The sequence below is a fragment of the Nomascus leucogenys genome, chromosome 15 (assembly GCF_006542625.1).
Source record: "Nomascus leucogenys isolate Asia chromosome 15, Asia_NLE_v1, whole genome shotgun sequence".
In the NCBI taxonomy this organism is placed as follows: Eukaryota; Metazoa; Chordata; class Mammalia; order Primates; family Hylobatidae; genus Nomascus; species Nomascus leucogenys.
Window position 1 is genome coordinate 42,417,842 of NC_044395.1, and position 19,370 is coordinate 42,437,211.

Sequence of the window (19,370 nt, forward strand, 5' to 3'; positions counted from 1 at the left end):
TTACATATAAAGTGAGTGTTTTAATAGTGTGAAGCACCATATAATAATCATGACTGCAATTACTATTATGATTTCTATTAGCAAAGACCAACTCCCGTATTTCTCCTATTTATAAAAGTAAAGGGCATTTTCCAAATAATTATCTGCTTTCTCCCCCCACATATCAAATCACATTAAAATCAAACGTAATAGAATGACAGTTTCACAGAGGTAGAAGGGCACCATGGCACTGTGTTAACCATGCCCAAGTCTTTAACCATTTCAGTTAATGTTTAAGGCCTGGCGCAAACTTGATGCTGCAATTCCCAAAGCACTTTGAGAACGTAGGGTAAACCAATTTAAAAAGAGACTAATGATCTCTTAATTTTCCTTTATGAATACTTATGAAATTTCTAGTACTATGTGAATTCTGACAACTTGCAGACTATGTCAACATAAAATTTCCTTCAGTTCCGCAGAGGCAAATGAATCCAGAGATGACATTTCGAAAACAGTTCAAATGTCAAACAGGAGTTTAAACAAAAGCAATTAGGAGAATTTCTGCCATCGTTCAATTTCAGAAAGGTATAAGAATCTTTTGCTACAAAAATGAGTTGAGAAATCCCTGCTCAGTATCAGTGATGCATATTATTCAAAGCATGTATTCATTTATTCATTCATTCATTCATTCTGTATTACCTTAGAGCATCTGTTGAGTATAAAGTACACACGTGCTTCCATCCTTGGAATAGATAATAATTTTCTTATTCTTCATTGCACCCTGGTACACACCACAGTGCCTAGCACACAGTAGGTGTTCAATAAATAACACTGAATGTTGAGTGAATGAATGAATGAGTAAGTAAAAGAGTAAGAAGTACTCTTTTCTCTATTTGGGTTAATCTTATTTTCTTGTAATATAATTGCCAATATATTTCTTATACTATGGATGGCCTAAAATAACAACAGAACAGTTGGCTTTGCTTTCCCTTTGTACTTCCTTTTCCTGTAGTTTGAATATTAGAAACTATAAAAATGCACCAGAAGAAAACTAGAAATCATTGCATAGAGAATCCACTCACTTTCCTTTAGCTGGTAGTGGTCTCTGTAGATTGTGAAAAACGTAGTTCTGTAATTATATGGAAAGTTAGCAACTGGGATCTGTGTCAAAAAAAAACAAAACAAACAAACAAAAAAAAAACCATGCCATAGTTCACTTTAGGACACAAGACACAAGGGCACCAAGCATGAACACTACTTTGAAGGTATATGAACAACCTGAAGACACAGAAATTACTGAAATCCAAAAGATCTGTCATGGTCAACAGTGAAACATTCGTAATTTGTAAGATTTATCCAACAGGAATCTCATGAAAAGAAGCCTCACTTACTTTCTTACCTTCTATGATTAATTTTCAAAAAAGTAGTCTTTTAAAATAGCTTGTTTACAACAATCTTCCTTTAATAAAAGTGGGCCAGAATGGTGTGGTCCCACCTGGTGTTTATACAGAGATGGCCACTTCACCAGTGCAATCAATCCAGGAGAGGAGCCTCTGATCCTGGAAATAAATGCAGCAAAGCTTGGCTACTGACATGGAGGTACTTTCACTCTACGGGAAGAGTCTTCAAGGTTACCCTTCAGAGCCTAGTGATTCTCAGCCTACTTACTATTCTAATACCTTATTTATGGGATGGCTCTGCAGATGAGAAGCAGCAAATTAGAAGGCAGAGCCCTGGAAGAAAGAGGCATCCTGAGAACAGAAGTGTATGCTGGCAAGCTGAGCTCAAGGGAGGAGACCCAAATATTACTGCACTAGATATCCTAGACAATAATGAACAATCCAAGTGAAAACCTTGTATGCATGATGGGCTACATGATTTGCAGGGCTCAGTGCAAAATAAAAATGTCAAGCCCTTTGTTCAAAAATTGTGAAGAATTTCCAGACAGTGACAGAAGGACACCAAGCATGTGGCCCTTCTAAGCACAGGGCCCTATGTGATGACATAGATGGCAGGCCCATGAAGCCAGCCCTGATTTTATCACTTTGTTCAAAAGATTATGTTTGAAAACTGAAAGACACATTAATACACTTTAAAAAGTGGTCCAGAAATATAATCTTTTTTGTATGTTTTACATGCCACTCAAAATGTTAAACATCAATTATCTGGAATAACCCTGGGCACAGATAATTCTTCTGACTTTGTAAATAATAGATATGACTAAAATTCCAAGAGGCAACTTAAATAACAAGTTCAAAATTCACATTTACACACAGGTTTTTCTTTTACTGTAAGGTGCTTTTGCCTTGTAAACAGCCTGTTTGTTCTTTAGGCCTGAGAAGTTTCCTGTTTTTTGTGTTCCTCCCACACCTATGTACACAATCCCAAATCCGTAAAGGCTTATTAAATCAGAGTGGGATGAAAGCACAAAATAATTTAAGTCATTTACTAGCTATTACAACCCAGCAAAAGATTGATGAGTTCTACTGAAAACATCTCTAATATTTCTAAACATATGCAGGCAAATATAAATCCACCAACTATATTTGATTAAGTATAAAAGTGAGAATTTGGAGATTGATTATCTGAGTCCACTTTAAACTGAAAGTCATTTCATTGGGCACTAAAGGTACTTAAATATGAAAATTATAGAAATATGTCTAAATCTAGTTTCCTAATAAAACATTCTAATAAATATCCCCATTTCCCGGGCATGAATATCATTTCTTCAGAAGAATGCATTTCTCACTATGACAGAAAACAATTTAACTTAGTAAAAAATGAACAATTTAGTATGTACATAGTCAAGATGAAGTATGTCTTAATAAAATAGGAAATTTTACAAAGAAGAGAAATTTACTTAAGTGGTGGGAGGTAAAATTGGATTTATCTTGGTTAACAGACAAAATTGGAATTGTCTTGGACGTATCTCCAAAGACCACACATTTAAAAATGGTCATTGGCAAAGGCTGAGCATTTTCTGACTTTAATAGTCTGTTTCTAATGTGATGGATTTATTTTACATCTCCTCACTCATGTTCTCAGAGGCTTTCCTTCCTGAAACAACCAATAAATATTATAACCATTCATTATTGCCAGAAAAAAAGGTCCCATAAGAACCTTAATATTATTTACTTAATCTCTTCATTTTAAAGCAGTGTGGCAGTAGCAATAAATGTCAGTGCATGGTGAAATTATTCTGAACTGTGAGGTCTTAAAGGGGTAAGGTCCTTGTTTTATTCGTCCTTGTACACCGTATGCCTAGCATTGTACCTGGTTTATAGCAGGCACTCACAAAACATGAATATGTAGTATATATCAGAGACTTTCAAGGCATTTAATCAGATTGATTATTCATCGATTTTCAAGAAAAGATTCTTTATAAGCAATGCATTTAATAATAGCTATAACAGTTAACATTTGTTGAGCACTTTGTATGTGCAAGGCTAAGCTAAGTGCTTTATAAAATACAGTAGCCCGCCTAATTTCCTCAGCATCTCAGTTAGTATACCCATTTTCTTGATGGGGAACCTGAGCTACACGAAGTTAAGAAACTTGGCTACTGCCACATGGGTAGTATGTGAATGAAATAGGCTTCCAACTGAGAGGATTCCATCCTTCTTTTGGGTGTACTGGTGAATTTCACAGGGTAAAATTCTGAGAAAACAGGTGTTTATCTTGCAGATCTTGTTCAACAGGTTAAAGATAAGCAGAATTGTCTAAAATAGAATAATACACTTAATGGAATTGTTGGCAATTTTTATAGAACACTATAGATAAAATTTAAACCAGCAAATATCCATCTAAGAACTATTAATAAAGACAGACAGGGCTTAATTCACATACGTGCTGGAGATCATGACACTTTAGATTTTGATCCACAAAATTTCACAAATGAAAGATAAAAAGTGATGGCCAACATCCAAATAGCATAGATGAAAACTCCCAGCAATAACACGACTTACAAAGACAAATGTCTTTCCCTGATCTCTCCCCTACTTACCAAATCTAAAGGCTTCCTTCTTCCAGTCTTTAACAAAATCGTGCAGCAACTGACATTAGGGAATAGTTCTTCTTTCCTGAGCCTCTCTCCTGACTGGGGATCCAGTTAGAGTCTGTTAAGATATTTTTGCTTAAATAAAGAGAAATCTATTTCAAACGTTGACAGCAAAATTACGTAGTATTATTACAAGGGTATATTAGGGAATTTAAATGCAAGGAGCATAGCTGAGTTACAGTAACGCCTATCAGAGTTTGTCTGTTGTCTGTCTGTCTGTCAGTTGCTTCATGCACATAGGCACCCTACAGTTCTCAGGTTTATAACTCCACAATTCCACCACAGCCAGAAATTATCTCTGAATCCCAATAACAAATTCCTGGAAGAGAGAATCCTGGAACTAGTGTCTACCCCAATCTAATTGGCTGAGACAAGGAGGGAAAGACTGGGGGTCAGTACACACAGGAAAGGAGGCTGCTAAGGGGTATACAGGTATCACCAGAGTTATTTACAGCAAGATATCTTCTCTGTGAGGTTTCAAACCTGCTGCTCCTTTTCACTACACCCTCGAGATTGTCTTCTCCTCTCATGTTCAGCTCTTCTCCAAGTCACCAAGACCTGATTAACTTCATTTCTATCATCTCTCCCATCATCTCCTTTTTCCCTTCACTTCAATGCCACTCTCATATATAGACTCAAAGACTGTCAGAGATAGAGACGGTCTCAGGGCCCTCAATGGCAAATAAATGTCATTTCCCAAAACCAGCTCCCGCTCAGTGTGGGCAAGTATGAAAGGCCATTATAATCGATTAATGATGTCTGCGTGGGAGTAGGAAATGCTGTAGCAGTACGCACAGCAGGTATTGATGGTTTTATTGTTGCTCAAACTCTTTGATTTATAAGTGAGGATTCTGTGGCCTATAGAAATGAAGTAAACTTGTCCACTGTTAATAATAGTGATAGGGTCTGGACTAAAATCTGGATAAGCCATGACTACCAGTGCACTTTCCCAGGTGTCATATAATTTTACTCTTGGGAAGTTGAAATATTGAAGACAAGGAGAGAGGTTTCCAGGAGTTTGAGGGAGGGTCCCTTGTTTAGTTCTGTCACAGTCCACTTATCAGGCACAACTTAATTTAGAGAACCACATATATAGAAATCAACAGATGGTCACAATCTTACAAGATGAAATGTAATTAACCCAGGTAAAGTGTTGTTCATAATTTGAAAACACGAACTGCCTAAGGCCTTAATCATACAATGTGGACGTTGAATTAGCTAAAACAAACTCTGTCCATGTGCAGATAATATTGAATATTTACTGAGCGTATACTACATGCAAAATACCCTTTAAAATAATTTACATCTCTTAACTCATGTAATGTTAATAGCAAGCCAGTTCATTAGTTGCTATAATTATTCACTTTCACAGAGTAAACTGAAGCTCAGAGAAGTTACTTGCCCAACATCACATGGCCAAGAAGCTGGGATCAAAATGCAAAGACATTTGATTCTCGTGTCCAAGCTCATGATTACTACTCCATCTAGTTTCTTTCCCTCTCAAGGTTATTATGAAGCCTAACTATGACTATGTACAGCAAAGTAGAAAGCAAATGTGTCTTTCTACTACAGAGCAACAGGACTGCTATCAATAACTCAACATGTGTTGGTTTTATAATTTTATTGTTAAAGTTTCATACGCTTTCCCAGAATAATCTACCTCAATATTAATAAAGTTTATGGATTTTTAAAACACTTATACACTTTTATAAGAATGTCAAGAAGCTAAGAACAAAATCACTCAAAGATGACAAAAAAGGACAAGATCAGAATATAAAGTGGTAACAATACTAAAACTGGACTTTAAGTTCTCACAATCAATGGATAAACTACTCTTCAAACTATAGAAACTATTCAGATAGCAACTTCAATGCTTTTTTTTAAAAAGTGCTTTCAGAAAATTGCTTTAAAAGACTGAGAAATGACAAAATGAATGAAACTGATGAGATCCTGATTTATGGAGCATACTGAATGCCAGTCAATATTAACTTCTATGTGACCTCATGGCCTTCTGTAAAAACACTCCTGTAAGAAATGATGGTGTTATCCATGGGTTATCTTTCAGAAGTCTTGAAATGACTATAGTAATGCAATGACTTAGAAATGATGAGAGACTTAGAAGTCTCTCATGCAACTTCTACCCTTTTAGAACAACCCAGATAGTTAAATTCAACTAGATCATAAGTACTACAACATAAACAACAAACAAAAAAAACTATCTAGCTAAAACCATGCTTGAGTGGTTCAAAAACTGCTAAAGTTCTTACCATTCTGTCTAGTGAAAAGAGTACTGCACTAGGAGTCAGTGGTCCTTGATTCTGCCATGGGGTCTTCCTCCCTCCTTTAGGAGAAACTCACCCTTCACAGCTATTCTCTGAATTGCACTCATATTAGCTTCCTAGGGCTGCTGTAACCAAGCACTACAAACTGGGAAGCTTAAAAGAACAGATATTTATTCTCATAGAGTTCTGAAGGCTGAAAGTTCACAATCAGGTTGTTGGCAGATCCACGGTCCCTATCAGGACCCTAGGGGAGCATCCTTCCCTGTTTTTTCCTAGCTTCTGGTGGCTTCTGGCAATCCTTGGAATTCCTTGGCTTGTGGCACCATCATTCCAATCTCTGCTTCTAACTCCAGTCTCTGCTTCCATCTTCTCATGGCTGTTGCTGGGGCCTCCAACACAATAACCTCAAATACAGCACCTTGGCATACTGAGTATTTTAAGCTAAAGGAAACTGAGAAAACTACAGAAGCATAAAGATATCTCTGACCTTACCCTCGTATCTCTCTTAAAGACCCTCATGTGACAGGTGTCCTGCCTTATACCTAGAGGGAAGGAATGTTACACAAAGAGGCCAAGAGGAATCTACACAAAGAGGCCTGGCTACATTTCCCCAGTTTATTACCATTAGGATATATGCTCTTGGTCCAAGCATACTTCTATACAACTGTCCATTTTTCATCAAACCTAAACATAAAAACAACACAGTTTTCTCTTGGCTTTGGGTTTTCATTTCTGAAGACTCCTCTGTCTTATGTGGCTTCAGTTAAATACATTTGTATGTTTTTCTCTTGTTAGCCTGCCTTTGTTACAGGCACTTCAGGCATGAATCTTGTGTTAGGTGAGGAAAATGTTACTTTTTCTCTGCACGTTGTCTTCCTTCTGGGTCTGCGTCTCTGTGTCCAAATTTCTCTCTGTTTATGAGGACACCAGTCACTGAATTAGGGCCCACACTCATCCAATATGAACTTATTTTAACTTGATAACATCTACAAAGACCTTCCTTACCAAATAAGGTCACATTCACAAGTATGGACTGGGAGTTGTGTATCTTTTTGGGGAACAATTCAACCTCTAACACACCTATAAAACAAAGAATGTGTGCTCAATCATCTGAAAGACTTCCCCACAAACTTCTAGGATCATTAATGTATTTATTTAGTTTGGTCATGTTTTTCAAATTCAATAGCATTTATTTTTAGCATTAAGTCCATCAATCAGACCAATCCTAGCTCTGCACTGACCAGCTGGGTGACCCTGGTCAAACCACTTTTGTGCCCAGGGCCCAGAGTATTTTTTTTTCCCCAGGACTGTGGTGATTGCTGAATGAGCTAATACATGAACATGTTGGCATGGCTCGAGACAGTGAGTAGACCTGTGCTCTGGGTTAAGGCTCCTCTTTCCATCATCCCTTCATACTTGAGAGACAAGGGACACACAGCCCAGCAGTATCTAGGAGTCTCCCTAACAATGGCATCCAAGAATGGAGAGAGGCGGGCAGTGGTTTCAATTAAAATTCACTGTTTCCCGCAGAACAGAAGAAAGCAATAAAGCAATGTAGTAAATTACTGCTGTGGAAATAATGCCCAGATAGAAGAAATAAAAGATAAATTTATGACCTTAATCAATCCTTTTTTTTAACACATAAATACAGCTCCATCATCTGCTCTATTTACATGACTCTATCATCCTCCCAAATAATTCTCAGTAATTTCCAACAGCAGTTACACCATGCAGCTGAGCTCCAGGGTAAGGCTGGCTATAGGAACTACCACCTCCATCACTACCTTTTCTCAGTGGGTTAGCAGGACATGAAGCAGCATGGAACAAGGAACAACACAATTCTCCTCCTAGAATGAACTGTAGCTCTTGGAAGTGCCTCTGAGCTGCCCCTGCCTGGGGGAAGGTCCCAGCCAGGTCAAGAGCATCATTTCTCTTATGCTCTTATCATTTAGTTTATGACTGCTCATTCCTCTCTTCCTTTTATTAAAGCTCCCTATCCCTGCCTGTAATTCAGTTTTATAAAGAAACAGCATCTAGAAATCATTTTCCAAGCAACAATCCTGTTAACTCGAAGATCCAAATCTGCTTCTCATAAATGGGGTAAAACACATGCTGTTGCCCTGTCCACTGGAATCTAACTTAATTGGGGAGTCAAATTACTTCCTATCACTGATGGTGGCACTAATTCGCACTTAGCCCAAGGCTTCACAATCCTATGATGTATTGGAAGATGGGGATCCAGCACATGGCTCAGGGGCTGTGTGTAGTGGCTTATGCCTGCAATGCCAGCACATAAGGGGGAGGATTGCTTGAAGCCAGGAGTTCAATAATAGCCTGGGCAACAGAGTGAGACCCCGTTTCTAAAATAATAATAATAATAACTGGGTACGGTGGTACATACCTGTAGTCCCAGCTACTTGGGAGGCTAAGAGAATTACCTGAGTCCAGGAGTTTGAAGCTGTAGTAAGCTATGATCATGCTACTGCACTCCAGCCTGGGCAACAGCGGGAGACTCTGTCTCTTAAAAAACAGATAGTGGTCTGGGACACTGGTCTAAGTCCCTATGCATCTGCAGTTCCCTGGGGCTTGTAAATGGGCACTGCATACTTAATATGGATGCCAACACCTCAAAGAGCCTTAATCTAGACACATGACTGCAGAATCCCTATCTGAGGTCACAAGGATTTTTCTTCCCCCCTTTTCATCCAGGATTCATCTAATGTGGATTGTTTCATTCCAATGATGAAACAATCCACATATTGATCCGTCAGAAGGCTGGCATTAAGCAGGAACAGGATTTGGAGCTGCTTAAGCATTTCAAGGGAAGAAACCCTGAAACTCTCAAATTAATCCCTTCATGCTGTTTTCTGGAGAAGGCTGTTCAAAATGGGCTCTGATGAGAATTTTGTTACCAGCCAAATCCTCTCCAAATATTAAGAGTTGAGAAAATGATAACTTAATTCACATGTATTCTGTTTGAAGTTTTGTTATTATTATTATTTTTTCTCTAATGGATTCTATTTCAAGTATTCATAGAGCCTTTAAAATACAAAGAACCTGGAGTCACAGGGAAGTGAGAGGCAGCTTTGGATTTCTTCTCTTTTAAATTTTTAAAAACTTGTAACAAAAGGCAGGTTAACAATAGAAAAACATACAAATGTATTTAACTGAAGTTACATATGACAGAAGATTCTTCAGAAATGAAAACCCAAAGCCAAGGGAAAACTGTGTATTTTTGTTTAGGTTTGATGAAGAATGGTCAGTTGTGTAGAAGTATGATTGGACAAAGAGGGTACGTCCTAATGGTAATAAACTGGGAGAAACTTAGCAAGCCCTCTTTGTGTAACATTCCTTCCCTCTAGGTATTTCATTTTATTATTAATAATATTTATGTGTACATATATATATATACACATACACACACATATTACATATAATAGTTATAGTTATATGCCATCACATCTCAATAGTCAGTTATTCATTTTGCACAGGGTGCTTTGCTTGGGGCCATATGGAATGGGGTTCTGTAAAGTATTCCACATTAGTGCAATGGTTCTCAATGGGGGCAGTTCCTCCCATCCCTAGAATGTATGATAGTGTCTGGTGATATCTTGGTTGTCACAACTGAAGCAAGGGGTGACCTTGGCATCTAGCAGAGGCCAGGGATACTGCTGAACATCTTATATAATATATAAAACAGCTCCCCACGACGAATTATCTGACCCAAAACATCCACAGTATTGAGGGTGAGAAACTCTGAAGTTGGTACTTACATTCACAATAAGCATATGAAAAAAAATGAAGCTACATGAAGGCAGAGCGAGTCCACACTCTGGACTTAATTTCCAACAGCAGCTACACAGTGCAGCTGAGCCCCAGAGGAAGGCTGGTCATCTGGGAATACCACACCCATCGCTACCTGTTCTCAGTGGGTTAGCAGGACATGAAGCAGCATGGAACACAGAGCAAGACAATAATTCTCCCAGAATGAACTGTAGTTCCAAGAAGTACCTCTGAGCTGCCTCTGCCCAGGACAAGGTCCCAGCCAGGGCAAGAGCATCATTTTTCTTATGCTATATAATACAGCACCCTCTCCCATGCCTGATGGCCCACCCTGACCCAGCCCTCCACATCCTTGGAACCCCATGACCCCCACCCTCAACCCACAGTTGTGAGCTGATCAAGTGGGGAACTGCACAGCTTCCCTGGGGACATAATGACAATGCAGAAAAGTTCCCTTTGTCCTCGTTCATGTGGAGTACATTCACGTGGATGCAAAGGTCACCGCTGAATTTAAATAACCCCCATGATAAATCTGCATGAGCCCGATTTGTTCTACTGGACTTGTTGGATTAAATGAACACAATTTAATGTTCTATAGGACAAGGGCTCCTTTCATGGCTGAAAGAAGGAGCAAGGGTGATTTACAGTATCATACATACTCATTCGCTACATTATCTGCCTTGTGCCTGTAGTTATGAATATCAACTCATCATCCGGCGGCCATTTCTACCCGTTCAGGAGAATTTAGCTTTTCATTAGGAGGGGCTCTGCCATCCGGAAAGAAACAATAAAAAACAACAACAGATTTCCACAGTGTTCGCTGAAAAACAAGCACCAATATTTGGACCCTTGTACCTCACCTTTTTCTTTTCCTTAAATCCCTATATTTGTAAATAAAGTAAGGTTTCCTCCTCTTTTCCTAGAAAAGGTGGTTTTCTAAGCAAATTACCACCACACAGAACTGTGCATGAACACAAGGCTTAACTTACCTAAGATACCAAATTATTTTTGAACATCCGTATCTTATGAACTAACACTTTTTTATAATGATATATTAAAATAAAATAATGTTTGTTGATTCATTAAAGTAGGTCTGAACTCCACTTAATAACAAATTCTGCTTGATTCTACCTATTTGGAAATCATACAAGTGTATCCAAACATTATATGACCCAGGTTTTTTATTAACTACAAGTCTTAGGAATCCATGTGATATTTTGCTCACGGATAGTTAGGGACAGGATTTTCATTTTTCTCCACTTGATTAAAGAGAAAGTATAAGCAAGGATATGGGAGTTGATTTTGGGAGTGGGTGGCTGAATTAACTCTCAAACCCCAGCCCCATAAGATGTTGCGGTAACTCATAAAGTTTGCTATCTTGTCCTCAGGTGTCTCTGGGCACCTTGTTACCTCCCTCTTTTGTTTCATATAGAACCTTGCTAATCAGGCTCTCAGGAGAGCAATATCAGCATCACTTAGAAACTTGTTAGAAATGCAAATAATCAAGCTCTGGCCTAAGACTCTATAGTCTAGCAAGCTCACCAGGTAATAATTTTCAGGTTGAAGTGTGGTCTGGATTTCTCTCCATTACCCCCTCTCTTATCCACTATGTTGTATACCATATACCAAAAGGCAAGCTGATGTTATATGCAGCTGATTAAAAAACTAAAGACATCCAATATTTTAATAAGCTATTTCCTCCAATTTTAATAGAGAAAGGAAATGTCTATCCTGGGAGTAATCAATAGTTAAAGGTAGAATTTGAGGTATTCTTACAGCACATACACTTTTGAAGAGGATTTCTTCCTCCTAAGTCACCTAAAGTGGGGGTAGCTAGTCTACCTACACATAAACTATGTTTTACTCAGGTTTATTTCAAGATGCTCACAGAAAACAAAAGAAAGCTGAACTTCACCTCTACTCAAATACAAGTGGAGATGCCAGTGAACGGAGCATGAGTCAAAGGGAGACAGAGCAACTGCAGAAAGAAACTTAGAAATTCCATGCCCTGGACGGTGACCCATTGAAAGATCTGGATTAAGCAAAAATCACTTTCACAGGCAGACTCGCAATGCAGCATATGCTAATCCTGGATCTATGTTTTACAGACACAAAAGAAAGAATGACGGGGTCTCTTTTATGTATGTGTTTTTCCCTTTAAAATAATTCCTTTAAGAAGTAGGTCTCTCAGAAGGAAGATTGGAAAAAACAAACAAAACAAAACAAAACAAAAAAAACAAGGCCCTTTAAAATTTAACTATTATGAAACTCCAAAACAGAAGAAAAGAGATGTACGTATTTGCTACTTCTAATATCTTACCACATTCCTGACATTTATGACTTTTAAAATTCGCTTTCTAATAATATCATGCCTCGCAAGCTATCTGGTAAGCTTCACTTGTTTATATTCCCTGTATAGTTGTCTGGCCTCTCTCTCTGCAGGTCAGCCCATTCTTCAGGCCCCCTTCAGGTCTGCAAAGGTCCCTTGTTACTCAGCTCTGCTCTGACATGTTACACTGTTCGTAGCTTATAATCCACAGAGCTCCACTGTTTTTTTGTTTTGTTTTGTTTTTGTTTTAAATAAGCTGCCTTAAATGGTCGCCTTATATCACACGTATGATGGTTCTGTTTTTCCTATGAGACTAAATTCCCTGAGTGCAGAAAGTATCTTCCAATGTATTTCTGTTATGTCTCCCACCCTGCTGACACCTGGGATCTAGATCAACGGTACATCATGCACTTTATAAAACTGAGTTGAAGATTTCAGTGCTACCTAGCAATTGCTAAGGCAAGACATAACTGCCTTTCAGAAATGTCTTCCTCAAGACAGTGGGGTCCAGAAGCAGTGTGCCTGTAGCTTACACAGACTTTTTTTCTAGTGGGAAATATGGGATGATGATGATGATCGTAATAGTTAACATTTATTGAGCTCTCTACTAAACACTGGCATGTCAGCCCTGTACTATGTGGTTTCCATGGTGTAAACATGACTAAAATAAACCTTCCAAAGCCCTAGAAGAAATTTCCACCCCTGCTCCCCAATTCAGCCTGGCTGACCAATGAGGGCCACCCTGGACTCCCTCAAAAGAACTGGAGGCCGGGCGCGGTGGCTCACGCCTGTAATCCAGCACTTTGGGAGGCCAAGGCGGGCAGATCACGAGGTCAGGAGATCGAGACCATCCTCGCTAACATGGTGAAACCCCGTCTCTACTAAAAATACAAAAAGTTAGCCGGGTGTGGTGGCAGGTGCCTGTAGTCCCAGCTACTCGGGAGGCTGAGGCAGGAGAATGGCGTGAACTCAGGAGGTGGAGCTTGCAGTGAGCCGAGATCGTGCCACTGCATTCCAACCTGGGCAACTGAGCGAACTAGAAGGAAGCAACATTCCTGCTCACCCAAAGAGGCAAGTGAACACCAGCCTGCTGGTGTCTCCACCTCAGACACGGAGGTGGGCCAATTTGATTGAATTTAACTGCTTGGCCTGGAATTAAGCAAGAGTTCTCTGTACCGGCCAGAAAAAACCACACAGCATTACAGCTTTTGTTTTCCTTAAGCCACAGGAATTACTAAAGAAAGTCCACAGACTACTGATTCTATGTGATTCTAGATGTGGTAGAAAAAAACCCATATTTGTGTAGAGAACAGATGTTCAATAAAGAAATCTCTCTCCGTTTTGGGGTTGGGAACATCTGTTATCTGCTACAAGCTGTATATCATAAGTCTTGGCATTATTTGCGTTGGTGTTAATCATTTTAATCTTTATTATGTAGCACATTGCCAAAACAAAACCAAATTCTAAAAATTCCAACTGTATGGCAGAGGAGGAAATGAAAGCTTAGTTTACTAGAGTCAACATCCATTTGAGAAAAAATCTAAAGCATAAATCTTTCCTAAATATACTGGTTAGTATGCCTCTGTCTATGTATCTATGTATCTATCTATCTACACACTGGTTAGCTACACATCCAGCTTCATTACTGAAAAATGTTATATTGATATAACTATTTCAGACAAATGACTTTAGAGAGTCAGGAAGAAATGCCAAAAATTAAGACTTCTATTAGAGAGTTCCTTGAGCTGGCTGAAGGCTGCCCTCTAGGCAGCATGATACTTAGAGCAACACCATTAACAAGAATTTCACCAGACTTGGAGTTCTGTGACTCTTATTAGAAATAGGCATAACATGACTCTTACAGAGCTTTGTAGTTTACCAACAGCCTTCAAACACATCATGATGACATTCAGACTTCATGAGCAACCCTTGCAGAGTAAGCAAGGTCATTCTCATTTTCCAGATAAGTGAGGTCCAAAGAGATTAAATGACTGTAACTACAGTAAAGTAGTTAGAATGGGGTATCAGCTTTTTTTATGGGATTTCAATGCACCAGGCACTGTGCAAAGGATTTCTGGTGAGGACTCCTATATTCCTTGCAACTGTTTTTACTAAAAGCTACATTTAAGAGAGGTTCAATAATTTCCCCAAGGTCATGAAGCTGGTAAGTTCACGAAGCTGGTAAAAAGTGCGCAATACAGTCTGTTTCTCCCGCTGTGTTCTATGGTGTTTCCTAGTTAGAAAGCACAGAGCAAGCATTTGAAACTCAGGACTTCTAACCCCAAATGTGACTTCCTCCATGAAGCCCTCCCTGACCATCACTCCCACCAACCCTATATTGAGTGAAGCTCCCCTGCTGGAATCATTTATATCTTTCATTATATCAGAAGTATTTGTTAAGTTCATATAAGTTTGGGTCCTTAAAGGCTGGGACCATATCTTAAGTTTATAACCCTCTTTATTAGATCTTACTTGACAAGTAATAGGTACAATAAATGGTTGGTGATTGAATAAATGGATAAAAAAGCAGTATTTTCTTATCATGTGTCTGGAAACTACAAGGTATGCTATATATTTCTTTAGACAATTAGATCAGTTGGACAAAAATGTCATTCCTGGCAAAAATGCTTTTTAAAAATCTATGGCAAGAAGAGAGAAATTATGAACATGCTTAAGGATCTTATTAGCAACATAGGCCAAATAGTGATAAAATAGGGCTTTCTGAAAAATTATGTTCAAACTTTTAAAAGTTGTATAAATAAAAGCTTTAGTTACATGAATGAGCATGTTCTTCTCTGAACTTCACATCCAACCCAAATTCTTCCCTCTTCCCTGTGACAGTTATTCTTTCTATTCACTCCTAAGTAAAGGAAGAGAACAGTGAAAACTTCCCTTTTGCAGCTTTTTATTAACTTCTTTAAAAAAAAGGGTGCTGGGCCTACCATTAATGACTCAAGTAGCAATGGGATCGAGATGGAAGAAGCAGAATCTGACTGAGGTATTTCAGACTCCACTGAGTTGTGAAATGTGAAGATATCTGTGGCCTCAACTTTTTTACTGTGACTTGTTTGTTTTGTTTTTGTTCTCTCTCTCCCTTCACCCCAACCTTCACTCTTAAATTTGCAAAGGGATTGAATTCATTTCTCTGTGGCTATGTTCTAAGGAGCTCTTTGCCATACCAAAAAGTAAATCAGGAGGGCTTCCCAGGAAAGTTGGAGGCCTGTTCCTCAGATTCATGGAGAATTTTATCCACTTAATGGGGCTCTCAAAGGTTGGGCCAAGGCTCCAAATCTGAGTCCTCTCCTGCAAGTACAAGCAGGCCTCAACAGATACTGATAGTTAGTACTCTCTTTGTCTTACAATAAAATACAAGTCAAATCCCGATTCAACACTGTTAGAATGCAAAAGTCTGCTTAACAAAATGATTGATCCACTCATAATTAGAGAAAATCAATAATTTTTTTTCTTAAACCCTGACATTCTCTTTCATTATATTAATGGGAATCTGACATTTATAAAATACTTGAGGTCAGCTATGTGTTTCTGTTTAACAAACATAGGCAGGAGAAACAACTATCAACTAGATTAGTAGTTCATTAGGAGAGCTGAGTTTGTTCACACCAACAAATCTCAACTGAGCCTAACTTTTTGACCAATATCAACTCACTTGCCCAGGGTGAAATTAAATTATTCTAAATTTCAATGAATTAAAACCCCATCCATCACAACTCTCACTGTTTTACTCCTTTGTTCAGACCTAAAAGAGGCAAATCACAAGAAAGCAATGAACCTCTCAGATCTGCAAAGAACTTTTCCAATGTACATACCTGTCTCAGAATGCATTCAGCCAAATGCACACCTGCTACTGATCCTTAGGCCTTTCTTATCCTTACTCAACCAATTAAGTTTTCAATACAATCTCTAATAACGTTTTGAGCAAAAGACCAGAAAATTGAAGTTATACATATTTTATGTAAAAATTGAGACACTGGAAGTTCTTTTAAACATGGATGCTTCCTTGATGGGTAGTACAGGAATCGCAAAAACATCTGGAGTTTAAGGTGAAGGCTTTAAGGAGATCGGCAAGGGGGAAGTGTCTAGAGGTAGAGGCATCACAAAGCCAGCTTGCTCATAGAATCCAGCAGAGGCCAGGTTACTCTTTTTCAAGAAAGAGAAGGAAGCAGCTGGCTCTCTGAGTGGCCTGGGAACCACATTTTATTATTATGAGTAAAGCAAATCTAATGCCTTCTGTGAAAACCTCTGATTTTGATTAGATCACTCCCACTCAGTGTCAAGTGAAATTAAAACATACCAAATAGACAGAAGTGGCACTCACCTTCTCAGAAACTATTCTCAGAAAGGAAGATGCTATTCTTTAGAAAACAAAGTAAATGAGTACAGCAAGTGTCAGGCTGACGAATTTAAAAGCTGGACTACAAACTAAAAAGAAGTCATATAAGCATTCCCTTACCTGTTTTGATATTTGATATTCGTAATACTGATGAATTTAAAAGCTGGACTACAAACTAAAAAGAAGTCATATAAGCATTCCCTTACCTGTTTTGATATTGATGGCAAAAAAATTCTGAGGATTTCCACTTGTAATCCTGTATGTCAGTTTTTCATTGGAACTGGAGTCAGGATCTTCAGCCTGGATCTGAATGACAGATACGTCCTTTGGAGAGTTTTCCATGACAACAGGATAATATATAGGTTCTGAGGTCAGCGGGGCATTGTCGTTCACATCTTCAACTTCAACGTAGACCTCAATGGTGGAGTAGAGTGGAACAACGCCCCTGTCTGTGGCATACACTGTTAGCCAGTATGACCCCGTTGTCTCCCGATCAAGAATGTCTGCGGCAGTGATGACCCCTGAGAGAAAAAAGAGAAAGTGTGACTGTCACAGAGAAAGGGAAGACATTAAATAAATAATCTCAAATTCCAAAGGACTACATTAAATAATCTTGGCATATGAAAAACACCCAAATCCATAACATAAGGTTAAATTAAGATGTCACTCTTTACATAAGAAAATGATTTTCAGCAGGACCATATTAAATAGTTCTTCTACTGTTTATAGAGTATAATTACATTCACAAATACTTTATTTGAATTTTGGAGATAGATATCTTTCAAACAAACCTGCGCTCAGATGCACACACACAGAAGAGATGATATAGGGGAATGAGAAGAGGTTGGGCCAGGGGTCAAAGCACTTCCCATGTTTCACGGGAAATCAGTGTAGTATCAGGTCAATATCTCCATTTGACCTGATATTGAATTGACTTCTTATGTAATGAAAAGCTCTCCTAGGGTAAATTATTTTATTTATTCATTTACAGAAAGAAGAAAAACCTTTCAAACATTCTTTTTTTTTGCCTGTTAGAGTGGAAAATATTTTGCCTGCAAAGATATAACCCTCCTTCTTACTCTTTCCCTGAAAATCAAATGTCACAGCTATTCCAACATAATCAGAGAAGAGGTCATATCAACACATGTTCTGAACGAGTTCCATCTCCCTTAAGAACTCTACAAAGGGCCCTAATAAACTCTGAGCCACTTTGAGAGATGCTCATGGACAATCATTTTAAATTAGGAGCACGAAATGCCCAATCTTTCCCATTTCATGGTTGAAACAAGTGCCAACCAGGAAATCAGATGTCTGCCTAAAAAGCCAGAGAAAACACAGTGCTCTTGTCTATCTTTACAACCCTTACCCAATCACCAGGCTACAGAAACTTACCACAGGGACAGGATCCTGAGCCCATCGTGATGGGAAAACTCTGGGCTCAGTGTATAAAAACTGTAAAAGTAGTCAGGAGGCTCATAGAAAGCGTGAAATTCATGTAAATCCTTATACTATAAAAGACATTGTGAAAAGAGTCAAGAAACAGTTCTCCAGTTCTGCCCTGAATTCTCTATCCTCTGTATTCCTGTTAAACTTTTGTCTAAATTAGGCATATAACTTAGCCTATAGACCCTGCATAAGCAAACTGCCAAGTACAGCAACTGGGAGAGAGGAGGGCATCTGTCCAGAAACAGTTAGGCTGGAATACTCAAAATTTCCTCAAACTCAAGACAGATAAAATATTTTAAGGGTGATAACCTGATTGATGTTGAAATTTCAGCTGCAACGTTATTCGCCAAAGAACTCTGCATAGTGTTAGGCCATGGGACAAAAGTTAATCTTAAATATTCTCAGTGGAAATATGTAAAACAATGGGTTCCTGTAGAATATGGCTGATATCTGGTAGTTAGAAAAGAAATGCCAATCTGTCATTAGAGGGATAGGTACTAGACAATAGAATAGGAAGAAAATGAGAAGTAAAAGCAACAACAACAACAATAATAACTATTATAAACACAGTGATATGTGTTCATTGATTGAATGAATAAAGATAGCTTTATAAACTGGGTTGACATTGCTATCTATAAGACCACCAGGATGACTAAATAGTGGAAAGGAGAACTTTATTGGCAGCCAATATCGGTTTGCAAACTGGGAAGAGATGTTGTCCAGTGTGTGCCGAAAGTGCTCTCTTTTCCAAGAGGGGAAGGCCAGGTTGGTTTTATGCCTCACAGGGCCCATGGCACACAATGCAGTCATATATATTCAGCAGATTTGGGAGAAACATCATACGTATTTATGAGAAGAGCTGACCATATTCGCAGAGGGAAAACATACATGCAACATACATTCTATGTTCACTTTGGGGCAGGATTTTAGCATTAAAATGAGGTGGAATTTGGCTCCTTACATCAAAAGATGAACTATAGGACACAAAGACAGTTTGTGCACAAGCTTCATAAGCCGGCTGATACTGGCTTAGGTCTGCAGTAGCTTATCAGAAAGGAATGTTTGTGAGACAAATCCTCTGTCCAACCAGAGTTTTAGTGGTCTGGGTTGTAAATCAAAGTTAGGACAATTTGCCTGGTAGCT

At 38.6% G+C, this 19,370-nt stretch overlaps 1 protein-coding gene across 2 annotated transcripts in view; it reads right to left on the reverse strand.

The window, feature by feature from the left end:
* Positions 1-19,370, reverse strand: part of FAT3 (FAT atypical cadherin 3) — a 667,316-nt gene that overhangs the window by 357,761 nt on the left and 290,185 nt on the right. For both annotated transcript variants that reach the window (XM_030828899.1, XM_030828900.1), the window contains one exon: positions 16,988-17,302. In XM_030828899.1, coding sequence (XP_030684759.1) covers positions 16,988-17,302 — 315 coding nt within the window. The remainder of the gene's footprint in view (positions 1-16,987; positions 17,303-19,370) is intronic.